Source organism: Hydra vulgaris, chromosome 04, assembly GCF_038396675.1.
Source record: "Hydra vulgaris chromosome 04, alternate assembly HydraT2T_AEP".
NCBI classification, from domain to species: Eukaryota; Metazoa; Cnidaria; class Hydrozoa; order Anthoathecata; family Hydridae; genus Hydra; species Hydra vulgaris.
The window spans coordinates 38054120-38074467 of record NC_088923.1 but is presented as its reverse complement, the minus strand read 5'-3'; the positions used below and the strand labels follow the sequence as shown (position 1 = coordinate 38074467).

General features: G+C 26.9%; 1 protein-coding gene across 1 annotated transcript in view; it reads right to left on the bottom strand.

Moving 5' to 3' along the window:
* Positions 1-2448: 2448 nt before the first annotated feature.
* LOC100202645 (NPC intracellular cholesterol transporter 1) overlaps positions 2449-20348 on the bottom strand; it is a 35249-nt gene continuing 17349 nt past the window's right edge. Inside the window, exons 5-9 of the mRNA XM_065796253.1 lie at positions 13975-14272; positions 5741-6015; positions 4524-5645; positions 4346-4420; positions 2449-3529 (exon numbers count right to left, since the gene is read on the bottom strand). Of these exons, the coding sequence (XP_065652325.1) occupies positions 3338-3529; positions 4346-4420; positions 4524-5645; positions 5741-6015; positions 13975-14272 (1962 nt within the window). The 3' untranslated portion in view covers positions 2449-3337. The remainder of the gene's footprint in view (positions 3530-4345; positions 4421-4523; positions 5646-5740; positions 6016-13974; positions 14273-20348) is intronic.

Below are 20348 nucleotides of genomic sequence, written 5' to 3'. Positions count from 1 at the left end.
AATAAAACAAAAAATACATTAAAAAATAAAAAGTATGCATACAACAATGAAAGGCCTCAGAATGGAAAAAAAACATTAATGCCAATGTGTAAACATAATTTGTGTAGTGATTAAGTAATAAACATCTCCTCAGAGTCGCGTCTATTATTACTGGCGTTTCGATGAGGATCAGCACTTATAACTAGTTTATCCCGTCAGAAAAACATCATCGCCATTTATGCTTTACCCCGCGACTTACGCCTATTCCATACTGCAGTAAAAAAGGATTCACTACAAATAGCCAAAACCCAACCATACCCAAATTTGTAAAGCACTAATATTTTTTTATTGAAACATAATAGAGTATTCAAAAAACTCTAACGTTGTCATAGATATTTCATTCGAATTTTGTTAACCAATCTAAAGTGTAAGAAAATGAAACAACCCGCGCAACTTAAAATCATAACTAAAAATCAAGTATATTAGAAAGTAGAAAAAAACATATATATATATCGCCTGCAAAAATGTAATGATTTAAACATGTAGTGAAGGTTATAAGAAATTCTCTGAATAATAATAAAAGACGAAAATTGTGTCTGTTAAAATTAAATTGAAGCCGAGTAATGAACGTACGATAATATAGCACAGAAGCTCCTTGATAACAGCAACAACATGAAAATCAGCGGATGAATTATACACCGAAAAATATTGTAATAAGATCAACTAAATACTAAAATAAGACCAGATAAATTCAAGCCAAATGAGTGGTTAAAAAATTATTTTGGGTGATAAAGCAATGATATTAGTTGTCATATAAAAACGATGTAAGAGGCGGGAAAAATATTGTTTAAGAAGTAAAGTCTTCGCTACGGTCCGAATTAAAGGTATCTTTGAGACCATATCTAAATCGAAGTTTCCGAAAAAGTAAAGCTTTCTCTACGGTCCGAATTAAACGTAATTTTGAGACCATAACAAAAAACAAAAAGACGTCCCATCAACAAAACATGTCGAAAGCCGCTAGTCAAAAAGATACGCTCTTATATATATTTATATGAGTTCTAAAATGAAAAAACAATCACACATGATAACCACATATACATAACATACAAATCGGCATTTAACATTCCAACCACATACTATATATTAAAAGAAAATATTACCTAAATAAGAATGAGTTCAAACAAAGATAGTTTATCATATAAAAGAACAAAAAGCATGCAAAAGATGTAAAAAGGCTATATGTGCATAAGGGTGTATAGGTGTAATGTGTAAGTCCGTGCTGTTTATGTCGTTCAGTAGAGTCTTGTGTTGTTAGTAACCAGCGTAAAAGATTTATCTCTTAACTACACCAAGCCAGCCCAGTCATACCCCAGAAAACCATGATGGATTAAACACCTATGCATGGATTTATAACTGATTTATGACTAGAAAACTAGCCCATGCGTCTTCCAGAGACAAACAACTTCTTTCGCGGTGACAGTTTAATGTGATGTAGAGCTTAATAGTTTGACAATTTTTAAAGAAAAATTTTTTAACCATAAATTAAGATTTTTTATATTTTTAAATAGACACTATCAGAACTGAAGCTAATTGATATCTTTCAAAAAATTATATAACTTTACATTTTCATTGCAATTTTACAACTTTTAATGCTGCTTATTTTTAAAACGAAAATGTAGGTTGGTGCTAATATATATTTAAAATGTTTTCTCTATTTTGTTTGTAAATATTCCAATGATAATGTTACCCCTCATGATGTAATTTTAACATTTACAGCATAAAACATGCTGCTGTTAATGTTACTTCATATTGAGGTAACATTGACAGTTGAACCCCAAAAACACAATTATCTACCCATAGTATTAGATATCTAATTAAATTTTTTATCAGTTTATGGCAGCATTATCATTGGTAAATACATAGAAATATTGCATACCAAATTTAGTTTGTCAAAGCTAAAAAAAATTTTTTTTAAAGATGCGTCTGTGTCACTTTACCTTAATGAAAAAGTTTAGTCAAAACCCGGTTTTTTTACCCCTAAAAATCCCGCACTTAAAAAGGCAAAATTAAAAAAATTTCAAATTTTTTTAAATATCTCTTTAGGTGCAATATTCTCTTTAGGTGTTTAAATAACTAAAGATACCTAATTAATTAAAGACTACCTAACAACATACCTAATTATTTAAATTTCATGCTATATTTTGCTATAGAATGTTGTTTTCGAATTGCAGGCTTAGCATAAGAGCAACAACAAATAGCCATTGAAACTAATTCAAAGTAGCTTCCGTTATTAAGCAACATTTTAGCAAGTGGCGGTGGACGGATTTGAACTCGTATCGCACAACAGTCCAGATTTTAATATTTCGTTTGAACTAAGCTATCAAGCTGCAGCTTGATAAGGTTATAAAGAGGTTTCCTTTAAAATATTACTATTGATCAATATATCAAAAGTTAATAAAGACCACCAAATTTTTGGCATCCGACAAATACCGAGCATAATAATTATATACAATCCAATGCATAACAAAATCAAATAAAAATAAACTGACAATTATACTTAACATATTATAAAAAGTATGTTTCATTTCGTTTACGATGAAACTATTTCACAATATATACATAAATATATTTCGCCACATTCTAAGAACACAACAAATATGTAAAAGCACTGTAACGTGTGCACTACTATATTTATAATTATGAAAATAAGATCATAACATCGTTATTTGTGAAAAAAGAAAAATTACATATACACTCAACTGCGCATATATACATACATACATATAGGCAACACAATACACATTTAGACAATACGTATTACATACGTCGGTGACGTAGTTTAGATTTTTGAAGAAAAGGAGTTTTCAAGTACTTTCAAAAACTTTCAAGTACAAAATTATGTGTTAAGCATCAATGCTGTGTATAACATTAAGAAATTCATTTTTAAAAATGTTGTTCTAAAAATGCTAGTTTTTGTTGTTAAATTTTAAGTAAAACTAAAGCTTTTTAAAAATATAACTTAAATACGATTTTCTTTTTTCACACATAGCGAGATTTTTAGGTAAGTTTTCTTAAGCTACGCACCTGATATGCATACATACACAAATATATATTTATATAAACGCATTCTATAAAATTGAAATTTTTTACAAATAAAAAAAATATTTAGTACAAAAAAGAAACGGAAAGAGGTTGATAAAGAAAACCAAAATAACCAAACCAAGGCTTTTCCCATTAAGATTTTCAAAAATGTCAATTACTGAAGCGACTATTTCATTCTTTATTATATTTATAATTTTATAAAATCACTCTTTTTAAATAATTTTTTTTGACAATAACTTAAAACAATTTTTTATAATTAATTAAAAACTTTCACTAATGGATCTTTAGTTTGAAGTTTAGCTCTAGTTCGTTGCATTGCTGCTCGATATATATCTTCTTCGGTACTTCTGCTTGCTGGACCAATAAAACTAAGTAAGACTGGTAAAAAAACAAGCCCATGTATTGCACCAGTCAAAATCACTCCCATATACATACGGAAGTAATATATCTAAAAATAAAAAATAATAATAATAACGGAGCCTTAAGATACGATAGAATCTGTTTTCTTATAAAACACAATTATGTTTGTCGTATAACTAAAGGGAATTAAGTCTCCAGAAAGTCGTCTAAAAAGCAGTAAAAACAAATCAAAGTAGTTTTTATAATGTATAAAAATAGTCTACATATCAAAAATTTGATACTACACAAAACAAAATTTAATTCAAAAATTAATTGAATTTTAAAGAACCGTATTTGCTATATTTTAACGTAACCATTAAGATAACTTTTTATAAAATACAATATCATAAAGTTGTTGTTAAAAAACTGTGACTTTATATTATACATAATACAAAAAAAGGTAAAAATGATGAAGAATTATAATAAATATCACATAATAAAACATATTTGATGATTTTGATTTGTTCTTCCATTCATTTCCATCATTTATCATTTTTTGTATTATGTAATAATGACTAACTTGACTTTATGGGTAGTGAGTCGCATTAATAAAAAGTCACAGATTTTTAGCAACAAGATTCTGATATTGTATTTTCTATTGTAACTATCGTAAAACTTTATTTCTATTTTCTAGATTAAGAATGAGAGTTGAACTATAAAATTTAACTACTTTTATGTTACATAAATAACATAAAATATTAAGGATATTTCTTTTTATTTTAAATACCTAATGCTATATTCAGGTTAATTCTTAATTTAAATAAGCTTGAACATTTCATTTAGTATTAAGTATTAAAGATTATCTGATAAGTTTTAAAATAACACTGTTAAAAAAATAATAAAAAAATTTAACTTTTAAATTTACCTCAAACATTTGTGACTTGGCAAACAACAAAACAAAAACACCAATAGACTTTGTTACTGTAATGCCACTCAAAACCTATTTGAAAAAACAGTTAATAAAATATGTTAAAATAAAAAAAATTGATCAGAAGCTATAACAAGATTTAAAAAAAAAAAAAAAGTGCTAACTTAAAACTTACAGAGCTTCCGACTCTTCCAAGAGCATCTTCTGCTCGTTTTACTCTAGTTGAATAAGGACTTGTGCTAAATGCTCTAGCAATATGAGAACAAAACTCAACAGATATTCCAGTACACATAATAAGATTTACTAAAGATACTGCATTTAAAGAAATGTTCCACACGTACATAATACCTAGTAAGTTTAGGATAATCATGGCAACAGTTAACCCAATACATAAGGCAAGACCTAGGTTAAATCCCATCATGACAAAAGTCACAACAACAATGGCAGAAAGGACAATTAACAAATCTTTCCAAGTATTCTCAATGGCTGTAAGGTATTGTTCATAAAAAACATAAAAAACGCTGTATGCATAGACCTCATGCCCAATCTGTTTTGAAATATTACTTGCCATTTCTCTTGCATATTTTAAACAACTAGTAAACTCTTGAGATGTTGATGCAACAGTGTGGTAAGTCATAAAATATGAGGAATTTACTCTAATTTTATGTTCTGGTGAATTTAATTTCACTGCACTTCCATATGCAGCATGACCACCTTTCGAACATTTTTGTGTTGGGTTATCTTTTAGATACCACTCCAAATATTGATCAAATTGAGTTGGTTCAGGGCGTAGTCCAGCTTGACTTTTATTTAAACATGTATAACAATTCCACGAATCAGGTGCACTAGAAGAGCAAAATTGTCCACTGCCACTAAAATTCTTCATCTCTATAATACTGCTGTTAACAATTTTCTCACTTACAGTGTAATTAAGAATGCGACAACAAGGTCCAGCAGGATCAAGCCAAGCAAAGTAATCATCGATCCAAGATGAGGCTGGAAGGGCAATTGTACTATAGTTACTCATCAAAGAGTTGACGAAAATAGTTTCAACAACTGAATTTTGATTGCAACCACTAACACCACATATTTTATTTTGCTGATTTAGGTCTGAGTAGTTAAAGCCTTCTTTTACAACAAAATATACAGGAGCTCCTGTTTTTAAGTAAACAGACATATTGCTAAAATAGTCAATAAGATAAGAATCTTTTGGAAAAGCTTGACTTTGATCCAGACCAATGTCAACATATGGAATATAACAAATAGCCAAAGCAAGGTTAATGGAGAAAACTAGGATCTAGAAAAATTTGCAAAAAAATAAATAAATTAATAATTCTATAAATATTTCAAACTTTTTTGAAACACTAATAAAATAAGACAGAATAAACATACCACAATAACACGAACAGGATAAAGCATGAGAACCCAAGAGTAGATTTTGTTCATAAAATAATAAAGAATGCCACCAGGCATGCATTCATTTCCAGTATGGGCTGATTTATCAATACCAGTACAGCATATAACATCATACTTATTATTAGCTTGTCGTTTGGCATCAAGAGCAACAACAGCTACAAGCATTGTAATTTGGAGCAAAAAATTAAACACCACAGCAAGAGCAGCAAAAATAGAGAATGTATGAACAGCAGGCATTTTGGAAAGACCACCTGAATAAAAAATATTTAAACTTATTTTTAATTATAACATTTCAATAACTGATTAATTTAATAATTTAAAGAAAAATTATTACAATTATTACAAATTGGTTTAGAAAAACTACTTTATACATGAAGTTATATAGTTGCCAAAATCAAATAAATAAACCAATAAAAAAATAGAAGTATTTTTTGAAAATTAAAGAAAAATACTTTTTAACTTTTCAAATATAGTTTACTACTTTTTTAAAAAATTTATTTTTAAATACTTTAAAAATGATTGAAAACTTTAAATTGATTTCCATCTGATCTATTTAAAAAACAAACAAAAACAAAAACATTAAACAGGAATTGTCATCATAAAAGTCGTGACAAACATTTTCATATGGTGAAACAGTTACTACTAGAGCTATGTTTTGAAAAAAAAATATATCATTTGAAATCATTAGGCCTGCAGGGGGTCAAAACTTGTGTTTTTTTGATGACAAAGTAATTTATTAGTTTTCAAAATCCATAAGTTTTAAGGTATCTTATTCAATTGTCTATCGGCAATTATTTTTATTTTGTAAACTACAATCCATGGGCTCTTTACTTCATTAAACAAAATCATTAAAAGAACAAATTGATACTAAAAATAAAGCAAATTTTTCTTTAAGCAAGTATGGGCTAACTTGATACAGCATTTAAGGAGGAGGAGGAGGAGGAGGGGGGGGGGGACTAAAACCATAGAAGTTTAAGCATGTGTCCCACTACATTACTAAACAAAATATTCTATTATGACTTAGTGGGATTGTTTTTCGTACCTCTTATTCTACAATTAGTGTTTATCGTATTTGCTTGCTGTTAAATGTGCATGATCATCTAACACTTTATATACAAGTTCTTAGATTTTATATTGCAAAAGATAAGGTGAAAACTTCCAAGATTTAAAAAAGCCAAACTAAATTGATATTTAAAGAACATCAATTAAAAAACACCCTCTATTTTGAAACATAAACATTAAAAAAGAAGTGAGATGACTTGAACCTACTAAAATGACTATTTTCATAGCCACATATTTAAAAAATATATTATTGGTATATAATTAACTCCTGAAGTTGTAAAATAAATACTTAATGTATATTTAACAGTTTTATGGTGTAGTAACTTTATAATAAAATAGCAATACAAGATTGAATAATAAAATAATAATTGTCCATTAAGTTTGAAAATAAATAAACTAATGACACCACTAATATTTTACACATATTTTAGAAAAATATATATATTTAGTTGTGAACAACTCTAATAACATTATTTTGTAAATAATACAAACAATTTTTACTTGCTTTTAGGTTGTTGTTTTTTGGCATGACTTGATACTATATTAATATCTTACAATAATTTATATTTCCTGTGTAGCTACATTTCCAGCTATTAGAAATATTTTTTTATTGTGTTATTGAAGCAAGTCAGTAAAAGATGGGTTAATCTTGGAAACACTAAGTGATTTTCAAATAAGCTATCCGATAATATAATAAAATTTTTAATACAGCCAAAAATTTATTACTTAGAGAGCAAGTTTAACATTTCTTAATAAATATGTTGTCAACTTTATTTGGTCCACGGTATAAACATACCATCCTTTTACATAAATCTTTTTTATCTGTATGTTTTAAGTTGGATAATATTTGAATAAGAGAGTAACAAGTTGTCTAATTTTAATGTGATCAGGTATAAATAAATCATTTAAAATGCCTTTTTAACAACTTGCAATTTGCTGAAACTTCATCCGAAGTTACAAGCAACAACTTTAGCAACAGCTAGATTAATTAAGTATACACTCATACACTGCAGCAGACTTTGAAACTAGAAACAATTCATGGGAAATCTTATTTTAGTTAAAGATAACCTTAAATTTTTTGTTGTTTCTCTCGAAATAACTTCACAAAAGGAGAGATTTTTTTTCTGCATTCAACTAAATCATTTCTCAAACTTATAGTCAAGATTTAAAATAGAATTCTGAAATTTTTTTTTAAGACACTGCTTTTTTTTTAATTAAAACTGGTTTGATGATGTACTTACATGATGCTATATTTGAAAGCAGATTTTTTTTCATCAAGTATAGTTGCAATTAGAGATGTGAGTCTTTTTTTTGGTACTTGTTTTTTTGGCCAAAAAAACCAACTGCTTCATTTTTTGGTTTTTTATTTAAACTACTTTTTTTCTAATTATGAACACTGAAATTAAAAAAAATTGATTTAAGTGTTATTTATTAAAGGAGAGTTTTCATTCTTTTATTTAACATATGATTTTATTAATATTGCCTTTAGAGTTCTTAAATAGGAGATCCCCACAATTTTTTTTTTTTGTATTTTTTTTAACTGACTACTTTAACACCTTTAACATTTGAATAAATATCACCTCAAAAAGTGTCTTTTTAGGTGATATTTAATTTTTTCTCCTATTTAACATACCATTTATCTGTCTTGTTTTACAAGTTCTTCAAATGTTCATCAAATTAGTTTAATAATTGTTCTTTAATGACTAACTTATAATAAGCTAAAATAAAACTGAAAAAATTATTTAAAGAAACATTTTTCTAATAAAATACAAAGACATCATAAGTAAAGGAGATTTGTATTTTTTTTTTTTATGTAGATATGTTTGAGTTCAAAACAATTTTTCCATAACATTAAAAACAAATTTTTTAATAGAATGAAAACTAATTTTTGTAATTTGTAGAATGAATGAGAACTTTTTTAATTAATAAATGATGTTTTTTAATTTATAAATAAAATAACACCGCATTGCAAAACTTGTATGTATTGTATAAGTTTTGCATAGTTTGAGTTTGTTTTTTTTAATTTTGCTATCTTATTTTATGCTTTTTGTTTTTTAATTTTATTTCTGCAATTGCAAATAAATTAAGTTTGTCAACATTTGATTTCAGAAAGTGGAAATAGTGTTTTCAATCATGTTATAAATAATATTGTCTAATTGTATTGTAGTATTTTTATTTTTTAATTTTATACCTTTAGGTAACTGTTTTGAAACATAAGATTATTAATGATGATATATTGTTGTTTTGAAAATCTCAATGTACCAGTTTATCATAATTTTTAGTAAAGTAAATTTTTAGTAATACAATTATTATCATTAGATTTTTTTAATAATATAACTGAATTATGAAATTATTTTAGAATACAGCCATTATAAGTAAGCATTAATTAAGCAGATTTCTAATCAAAATAGTCACATCATTTAGTTGTTTGATTAGAACAAAGTAATGAGTAGTAATAATAGAGTAGTCTGTGGCCACACTGGGGGTAGAAAAAAAACACTTGTGAGCATTTCATCAAGCCAGTAAGCCAGGTGAGCAAAACAGAAAGAGTTTAATGTTCTTTTTGAAATGATGTTATGTTGAAAAGTGGAACATGAATGACCATGCATATTAAAAAATGTAGAAAATGTCCAGTTAAAGTCAAATACAAATTTTTAAATGATCACACAGTCATGTCAAAAAAAATCATGACAAACAACACAAAGAAAAGCAACATGCAAATTTAAAAACCTTATTTTAGACCCTTTAAAACATTCAGAACCAGTTTCTAAAGGTGGTAAATCCTGTTCAATGTTTGATAGCATGAAACAATGTGAAAAGGTATCAACATTTTTTTTTTTGTATAGTATATTTGTTTTTAATTGTTTATCTAAGATTAATAATGTCATAAGAATCAATTGATACACTTCTATCTAGAGCTATTTACACAAGTGGGTCATGCATGAGCTTAATTGATAATAAATACTGGAAAACCTTTTTAAATAACTTACGCCCAGCTTATCAGCTCCCATCAAGGTATGAAGTGTCAAACATACTTTTGGATAAAGAACTCAATAGAATATCAAGCAATGTTAAAGAGTTAATTGCAATAGCAGATTCTGTAGGGCTTATGTGTGACAGATGGAGTAATATTATGTGAGTATTAGTTTAATAAATTTAAACAAAAATACTAATGTATTATTTATACAAATAATTTAAAAATTATAACTTGAAAACTATTTACATTTTGCAGAAATGAAGCAGTTATCAACTTTGTGTTGACATTGCCTATTTTATGAAAATCACTGCCTTCAGGTAAAATTTACATAAATTCACACATAATAGATGCAATATTTAAAGAAATTCAAAAATCAACAGTTGATGCAAACATTTCATTAAAACTACCAGGTAATTGTTATTTTTATACAATTAATTAAAACATAGTTTTATATAGTAATCTATTTTATTTCTAATTTTAGATTATTAAACTAGGATATGTGATTAAAATCTATTTATTAATAGATGGGGTTCCACTGTGGCGTGTCTTGTGAGTATACAGAAAAATAAACAATCTTTAAAATCTTTGGCCATCTCTGAAGTGATGTGTATTGAATTCTACAACAAAAAATAGCTTGTTATTAGATATTTTTGGGATAAGGTTCAAGGATTTTTAAAGCCGCTAGCACTAATAGATGATGCAATCAAGATAACAGAAGCTGACAGCCCAATGTTGTCGTCTGTAGTTGAAATCTTTTATAATTTAGAAAATAATATTAATCAAAACATTGAAAGCAGTCTTTTAACGAAAAACGAGGAAGTAGAAATGAAAGAACTACTGAAAGTAAAAACTGCTAAAAGAAAAAAATTTTTCTTAATAAAAATTCATATGGCTGCTAATCTACTTGACCCCAAATATCAAGGAAGATATTTAAATGGGGAGCAAAAGGTTAAATTATTAGTAACTTTTGTTTATTTTTATTAAACTTAAAAGTAAAACCATTAATGTAATATCTAAATTTTTTTAACAGATTGATGCACGTGAAGTAATATATTCAATTGCTGTAAACTCATCTAATACCAAAATAGATATTTTGATGGCTCATTTAGCAAATTACCAATGTAAAGGTGGAGTTTTTTCAAAAAGTTTTACATGGACAACTATTGACCAAACGTTTGGTCCAAACTGGTGGAAGTGATTATGTTTATCTACTGAATTATCAAAAGTAGCAGCAAAAATTCTTCAGCATCCTGCTACAAGTGCTGCTTGCGAAAGAAGTTTTAGCAGTTATACGAATATTTACAGTGCCAAAAGAAACAGATTAACAAATGAAAGAGCAGCAAAAATAGTGTTTGTATCGCAAAATTTAAAACTTGAAGCAATGGATATGTGTGCAACACAACAAACAATTTTGCCTAAAGAACCAATAAATATTTCAGATAAATCTCACGAATCAATAAATGTATCAGTTGAAGAGTCACCTGAACAAGAATTTGAGTCACTTGACCAAGAATCAGTTTTCTAGCCAAGATTCTTCTGTAGATGAGTTTTAGATAAAAAAAACTTAAAATAAAATAATTTCTTATCAATTTTTAAATTCAAATTTTGAAAAGAATAAATAGTTTGTTAACCATTTTAGCAATAAAAAATCATTAATTTAACTCTTTTTTGTGAACTCTGTTCACGCTTTAATAAAAATAGATTTTATAATAAATTTTATTATAATCTAATATAGAATCTAAAATACTCAAACAAAACTTAATAGAAACATTTTAGATAAGATGAAAACATTTAAAAAAAGTTAAAAGTAAACAAAAACACTAAAAGGACCCATAAAAGCCAAAAAACCCCCCAAAAAACACGTTTTTTTTGGTGAAAAAAACACGATAGCAAAAAAACACGCTTTTTTGCATCTCTTGTTGCAATACAGCATAATAGAAACAAAAAATTATAATCAAGCTTCTGAATTTTAGTTTAAGTAGCTTTGATATACTAGATTTTTTTAAATAAATTATGCAATTTTAAAAAAGTTAAAAATTTCTAACTTTTTTAAAATTGCAATTTAAGAAGAAGTGCTTTAAAATTATACAAAATGATAAAATTGCACCTTAATTTTTCTTTTATCCAAAAAAAATACCAACATAATGTAAAAAATGGTATATAAATTATCAACTAATCCAGCTAGGTAAACTTTATATAAATTATAGAGTTAATTAAGCTCTATTGGCTAACATTTTAAATAAATATACTCTGAATATATGATACTAAGCATTTATACCCATAGGCATCCATCTAGTTATACAGTCGATAAAATGTTTGCATCTATAACATATTTTCAAACCATTACAAACTCTGTCATGTAACTACATTTATTAACTGTTTATGTCTTTATTTTATGCTATATTCATCATTTTTATTGGGAATACGAAATATATATACAATCAAAGAAAATTTCTTGAAACTGAATAACCAAAACAAACTCGATTTGCTCCTACCTATTCAACATCTATCCCAGAATATATGCTACTTAACTAGAGCGAAATACAATGTTTACAACTTGATGCACTCTAAAGTAGGCTGAGCACTAAAATAGAAAGAGACTTAAGTGTTTTAAGAAAACGGACCGCATTTCCAGACTAGTTAAATACTATGACTATGGTGTTATCGAGTATATATCTTACCTTTAGAGCATGTCAGTGTTTGAGTATAAGTTATGTTATAATTAATATATAAACTATTTTAATTAAACATTTTATAAATGTATTATTAATATAACTTTATAATAACTTTATAATAATTTTGAAAATTTTCTTTTTGTTTGCTGTTACTCTATTTAGCATTAGTGCAATGTTTAATTAAACAATTCAGGTTTGTAGAAACTAACAGTGTACATCAAAGGTTATAAACACTGTATGTGTTGTAATCTGCAATACTTGTATATTCTGTAAACATTGAAACTTTAAACTTATGAATGTCATAAATACGCTTAAAATTTATACACAGCAGGGTTTGCCATATGCAGCAGGCTTGGACAGGAATGGAGTGCAATCAAGCACTAATTCTGACTATGCAAATGATTTTATTGATCAACTTGACCACAACTGTTTAGATAATTTTTATTTTAGAAATGCCCTGAAAAAAGAAACGCTCGCTAAACTTAAACTATGAAGAAAACTGAAAAAAGAAAAAGAAAAAAAAAAAAGAAAACAATTTCTTAAGAAAAAGAAAATATATAAGCACTAAAGAAAAATTAAAAAAACTTGAAGCCAAAATTACTTTTTCTTACTTTTTTAATTGCATTTAGAATAAGTTAATTAAAAATTTATCTTTTACGCTTTAAAAAATTACTTTTAATGATTGTTAATGAATGAACAAAATTCATTTAAATTACTAAAAACTGTTATATATTATTCTTAAATTGTATAAACATTTATTTTTTCCAAAAAGTTGAAAAAAAATTTAAAATTAAAAAAAAATTATCATAGTCTATATAAAAAAGTAATTTTTAATTATTTCATGCTCTGATTAGTTAGTCAATTTAAAAAAAAAAAGTTTTAAATAATTCTTTGTAAAAATAGAAACAAAAAAATAAATAAATAAATAAAGCAATTAAATCATTCCGTTGCAACGGAAGATTTAATTTAACTTATTCATAATTTAAAGTATTTTAAAAAAATTATCTTTTAAAAGATTTCTGGAAAGACATGGAAAAATAGTTTTAAAGAAATTATTATATTTAACTTTATCATAAAAAAAAACACAAAAAAAATTTAGATTTTTACACAATTATTTACACAAAATGTTTATTTTAAACAATCACTGTAATTACTTTTTTTTTATTATTTAAAACCTTAACGTAAAATAAAAACTTTAGAAAAGATCAATGATAAAAAATTATTTATAATGTAACAATTTTTTATATATCATTTAATTTCTAAAATATCAAAACCAACGTGGTCAAATTGTAAAGAAAAAATATAAATAAGCGTGGTCAGTCACAGCGTGCGATCGCATGCCATTCCATACCAAGCCTGATGCAGTGTAATTCACTATGATATTAATAATTAAATTTATATATATATATATATATATATATATATATATATATATATATATATATATATATATATATATATATATATATATATATATATATATATATATAACTTACCAAAACCAAAAGCAACTGATTCTGATAATGAAGATAGTAGCATACTTGGTCCAACCATCCCAAGAACTCTACCCACCTGTTCTCCTACAGTTTCATTAGGAAGCCTATCATCCCATTGAAGAGCTTGAACTAGTATGAAAATATTATCTACACCAACAGCTAAGACAAGAAAAGGAATGACTTCAATTATAATCAAAGTAGCTGAAACACCAGCATATGAAAAAACACCAAGTGAAGCAGTGACAGATAAAAGGACTATGACTACACCAGTGATTCCTACGGTAATTTTGGAATCTACCTACAAAGTAAAGAATTATAAATTTAAAAATCTCTTGTTTATAATCATCAGCATTAATCTCTCTCTCTTAATTCCTCTCTCTATATAAATATTTATGAATACAGCATTAGACACATAATGATGATGTCATACAAAAATATTAGCTGCAACAGCACAGTAGAACAACTGACTATCTAGGTAGAACATGCAAGGAAGTGCCACTACAACCACAGAGGATTTGGGCTGGGTCATTCATTCAATCATTTTTTCATTTATATATATATATATATATATATATATATATATATATATATATATATATATATATATATATATATATATATATATATATATATATATATATATATATATATATATATATGTATATATATATATATATATATATATATATATATATATATATATATATATATATATATATATATATATATATATATATATATATATAGACACACACACACACATACACACAGTACGAAAAAAAAAAGCCACACTCAATTTTTTGATAAAAAAAAACCAACAAAAAATGTCTAAAATTCAAATAACAAAAGTAATTCAGGACAATTTTTATAGAAATATATATAATATTATTGTATATTACATGTAATAAAAATAAATTAGGATTTGGAAAGTATTTTTCAAGTTTGTAGTAGTACTTAATTGGTCATCCTTTGTTTCTTATGATTTCTGCGCATCTAGAAGGCATACTATTTACAAGTCTTTTTAATAAGTCATTTGTCCAAGCATTCCAACTAACAAGAATAATTTGAAACAATTCATCTTCGTTTGTTTTTCTTTCCATTTTCTATTCAATATAGACCTAGGATTTTCTAATGGATTTAAATCAGGAGACTGTGCTGTCTAATACATAACTGGTATCAATTTAGATTCTAGATATCTTTTATTCAATCATACTGTATGTTTGGGATTGTTATCTTGTAGAAAGATGTAGTCACCATTAGGGAAAAGTTTTTCTATACTTGGTCCAAGTTGATTAACTAAGATCTTGTGAAACAAATGCAGGCCCATGGTACCCTCCACCTGGTAAAGCTTTTCAACTTTGCGTTTATTAAAAGAACCCCAATGACATTATTCTATTTGTCATGTTCAATTGTTGTCTTGCATTATTGGGGTTTAAACTTTTCCCTAATTAATTACCAGCAGTGAGATTGACCATTACAAAATAACACAAAAGGAGACTCATTGCTCTAAATAACTTAACCCTGTTGTACACATGTCTAACTTTTGTGCTCAATGCACCACTTTAATCTTTTTTTGCAATCGATTTCACTAACATTGGCTTTTTTTATTTGTTTTCCATCAAAAAAATTAACTTTCTGCTTTTATTTGACAAGATTCTGTCCATTTTGAGATATTAGTAAGGTTCAAATCTAGTTTTATATCAGAACATGTAATTTTACAATATTTTTGACGGCATTAAAAATGCAGCGATCTTCCTCTTTTGAAATTTTAGACTTTCTCCCAGATTCTATAGACCTTTAAGCAGTACCAGTGCGTTTATATTTCTACACCAAACTACTATTGGCAGAGTTTTGTTGTTTAAAACCTTTTCCAATGCCTCTTTAAGACTCTCCTTGGTTATTAACTTCAATAAATCATCCCATTTCTATATCTGTTTGTTGTTTTCTAAATACTAAATGTGTCTGTATTATTCCTTTTTTTTCAGATTTCATATACATATATCAGGGTGTCTGCCAAAATCTTAAGGTGGATTTCCTTGTGGATTTTCCCTGATGGTGGATATCTTTTCCCTGATCGTCAACTTCTTTTTCCTGATTTTTATTTCAGTTATTATGAGCTTTTCCAGACTTAAAATGGATTGGGGAAATAGTACATGAAAAAATTATGTACAGTTCAAAAAAAAGCATCATTATTACATTTATCAAAGTGTTGTTAGTATGTTGTCTTTTGGAGTGATTTCATCATTCGTTTTTTTATTCTTTATGACATTGCTGGCACCACATTCAATATCTGGCGTTTTTAAATAGTTTTTTTCTTTAGTAAAATCCAATTTGCAGAGGCTATTTGCAGTTTTACATTGATCTAAAATATCAGCTATAATGAACTTTGACATTATGTCTTTTAATAGTCAATAAAGGTTGTCATATAAAAATGGCACTATAGGTTTAGTATATTGATATATGGTTAAAAAGGATTGCATAATTTTCCCCCAGTTTTGAATTATAGATGAATTGAAAGAAGACCACAAGATCCAGTTGAAATTAGTTTGTTAATGTCATTTTCGACATGATAGTTTTGTAACTCAGAGTAGAAGGCCCAATTTGCATTTAGGCTATATATCCCTATATACTTGAATAAGTTTGGTTTTATTGAAAGATGTCAAACCCAACAAAAAAATATGTGGAAGAGCTCTACTTCAACTATGTCCAATAAAAGCTGAATCTAAAAACACGGTTTAAAACACTATCCCAATAATTAAAAACAAGATCCATCTGCCCTATTTGCACAACTGAGTTAAGACTTTCATGCTTTTCAAAGAAACAGCATAAAAGTCTGACTTAGCTATATCTCTAATAAGAACTGATTGAAAATGAGGAGCTATTTCAAAATTTACATAATATGAGCATTTGTCTTTTTGAAGAGAGAACTTTTCAGCTATAGCACTGTCAGGAAACATTGATTTAAACAAAATCAAAAGTCCACCACTGGATTGAAAAGAAAATGATGACAAAACATTTTAAGTGTCTATCTGATCTCTGCATCAATAACTGAATCTGACACAACATACGACTGAAGAGTGAAAACTTGAACTATGTTTTTTAAAAAAGTGGTAGTTACAACATGTTTATTTTTTGACACGTTGGTAAATGGTATACATATCTTTTTCAAGTGAAGAGACAAACATTCACAATGCTTCTTTCTGTTGAATGACTTTTTAACGCTCTCTGGCCCATATTAGACAGTTCAATTATATTTCTTGGATGTGGACAAATTCTACATTTTGCTGAGGTATTTGTATCCCCACTCATTAACCAAGCTTTATATTCTGGTATTTGTAAGCACTGATCATCAAAATATGTTGAGTTCATTATTTAATTTACTTAAACTTGTTCTAGTCTAAAGAAAATGAAAACAACTGACTAATAACATTAAATAGTTAGCTACTAGTTAGTTACTAAAAGCTAGCAACTAATCAAGCTCAAAAAAAATAAAAAAATAAGGCTTTTCTTAGAGTTAAACGGAGTGTTAAAAAAAACAATTCATAATTAAAGAGGTTCTAAAATAAAATAAGTAATAAAAACCCTGATTTTCCCGTTTTTTTTTTTTTTAATTTAACCTACACTCTAAAAAAAATTTGTTAGAAAAAGCAACGGATTGCTTTTTTCCATTAAATTAACAAAGTAATTCACAACCAAAAATTACAAAATTAACGGAGTAAAATAAACTAATAACGGATTCTTCGAAATTTGGTTAATTCAACGGATTAAATATTCAAATCTGTTGAAAAACAACTGAACTTTTTATTAAAAAGGGTTTCTATAAGAAATTATGAAGTGCTTTCTTTGTAGATTATATTTTAAAGTCTTGTTTGTTTGATTTAGATTTGTCAATATATTATAGTTCTTTATTTATAAATGATAAAGTTTTAAAAGTTGTTTTTCTTAAACCACATTTAAGTTGTAGATAAAGGTTTGTTGCAGTAAGTTTAATTTGCCATTTTTAAAATAGCTTCACATTTCGACTAAATGTGAAGCTATTTAAAAAAAGCATAATTTAAATTGTGTTTATCCATTTGATTTTTTTTCCTAATTTTTAGCAGAGAAAGCAAATGGATAAACACAGTTTAAATTACACTCTGCTATTTGAAATTTCGAAGGTTGTTAAACTTATTTTAAATTTTCTATATTAGGCATTAAATATATTTTTAATTTTTTAATATGATAAACTAAAGGGTTAGTTGAACAATTATTTCTATAATCATGACTATATGACTTGTATATATTCTTGTGTAATTTTCTATTTTACGTGACATGTAGTAACTTACAATATAAATTTAAATCAGTTGTAAAATTAAAAATGTTGTAGTTGTAAAATTGAAAATTTCTTTTGATGCCATCAAAAGACTTATCAAATGTGGGTATTATTAATTAGGTTAGTTGCAGCTATGTTTACATAGAGCTAGTTTATATGATTTTATAATCTGCAATTTTAGACACGTGGCATGCAATATCACACTGTAAGTTTCATCAGTTGTAAAATGTTTCAATTTGAAACATTTTACAACTGATTTGAAAATAACAATTTGAAAAAAATAATTACAACTTAACAAAGAAATACACACATCATATTATACTAAAGAAATACTTAATAAACAAAAAAAATATCATAATAAACTATAACAATATTTTACATTAAAAAAATACTTTCATAACAAATATTACTTATAATAGTGTTTACAAAATCATGCAAGTTTGTACCTTGATGGTACCACCAAGGTACATCGCTACCACAGTTTTTACAAAACCGCTACCATATGTCTATAGGTTAGGAGTTAAGCAGTTTCAAGCATGCATAAATGCAGCTGAAAGCATGTTTTATAATTTTTGATAATCAGTTTTAAAACAAAGTTTATACCTACAGATGTAGAAAAAAAAGAATGCGCTCTAAAAATATTACTTTTTGGTACCAGAAACATACTTTTATTTTTATTGCAACAACAAATGCGTTAAGCTGTGGTAAAACAACTTATTATGAGCCTTTAGAGGCCAATACATTCAGCTAAAATTTTAGTTTGAATTCATCACTTAAGATGGCAGCACAATTAACGTGCCTCCAAGGTACACCACTCTCCCCTATTTAAGTTTGTATATGCTTTTATAATTTGCTATTTTAAATACGTGTCATGCTACATCACACAGTAAGTTTAAATTAGTTGCAAAACTTTTTTTTTTTTCTTGCAATTTTTTTATGTTAGTTACAAATAAGTTTATACATTGCTTGTTTATATTTGTATAGAACTTGCTACTTTAGACACGTGGTATTCAGGCATGAGGTATCAAATTTAAATTCTAATATTAATACTTTTAACGTGCTTATTATTATTAAATAAAATTTAGTATATTCATTGAAATGTAGAACTAATAAAATAACTCAATTGCACCACATTTCAGCATGATAGTGCTCCCTGCCATCAAACAAGGGCAGTGAGTAGTTGGCTTCAGGATCAAGCCCAGACCTCAATCCCATTGAAAATATGTGGAGCTTAATTAAACAAAAGGTTGCTGAGCGACGTCAGAAAAGGATATAATAGAGGTTATAAAGCGTGTATGGGTGACAGAAGTGAGTCAGCAGTATTGTGAGAATTTGGTGACCTCGATGCCCAGGCGTATAGAAGCTGTTCTGAAGAGTCGAGGACAATATACAAAATCATAACTGTGGATTTTTAATGACTGTAGATTAATTTCGTATTGTTATGGTAGTTATATAAAATACATGTCGCTATGTTATTACACAAAATGGGTCGTTTCCTTCAAAAATGCAAGGGTGTTCCAAACTTTTGGTCAAAACTGTATATACTAAAAATAAGGACTATTTTGTAATAAAATCTCAGTTTTGTAATAAAATCTCAGTTTTATCTGGCTTAATTCATTTCTAATTTTAATAAAGGGAATAATAAATTATTCAATACGATGACGTAGCAAACTCTTTATTTTACCAAAACAGCAAAAGCTGCCCAGCGTAATAATTCCTTTATTTTAACAAATTGTTTGTTGCACGAACGGAATAAATCTGTAATTTCAACAGACTAATATCGACTAACTTCAATCCGTTAAAATTTTAATCTGTTAACATAACGTGCAATAGCGACTGATGCAGTTCGTTGTATATGACAGATTTTTTCTTAGAGTGTAATTTCCCTGATTTTCCCCTGATTTTTTTGAAGACATCCAAATTCCCTGACTTTTCCCTGATTTCCCATGCTCTGGCAGACACCCTGTATATATTAGTGTAAAAATAAACATAACTTATCTGTCCTAGATTTCTTACTACCAAACCCAATTTTTTTAATTTTGCTTTATTATACATTATATAC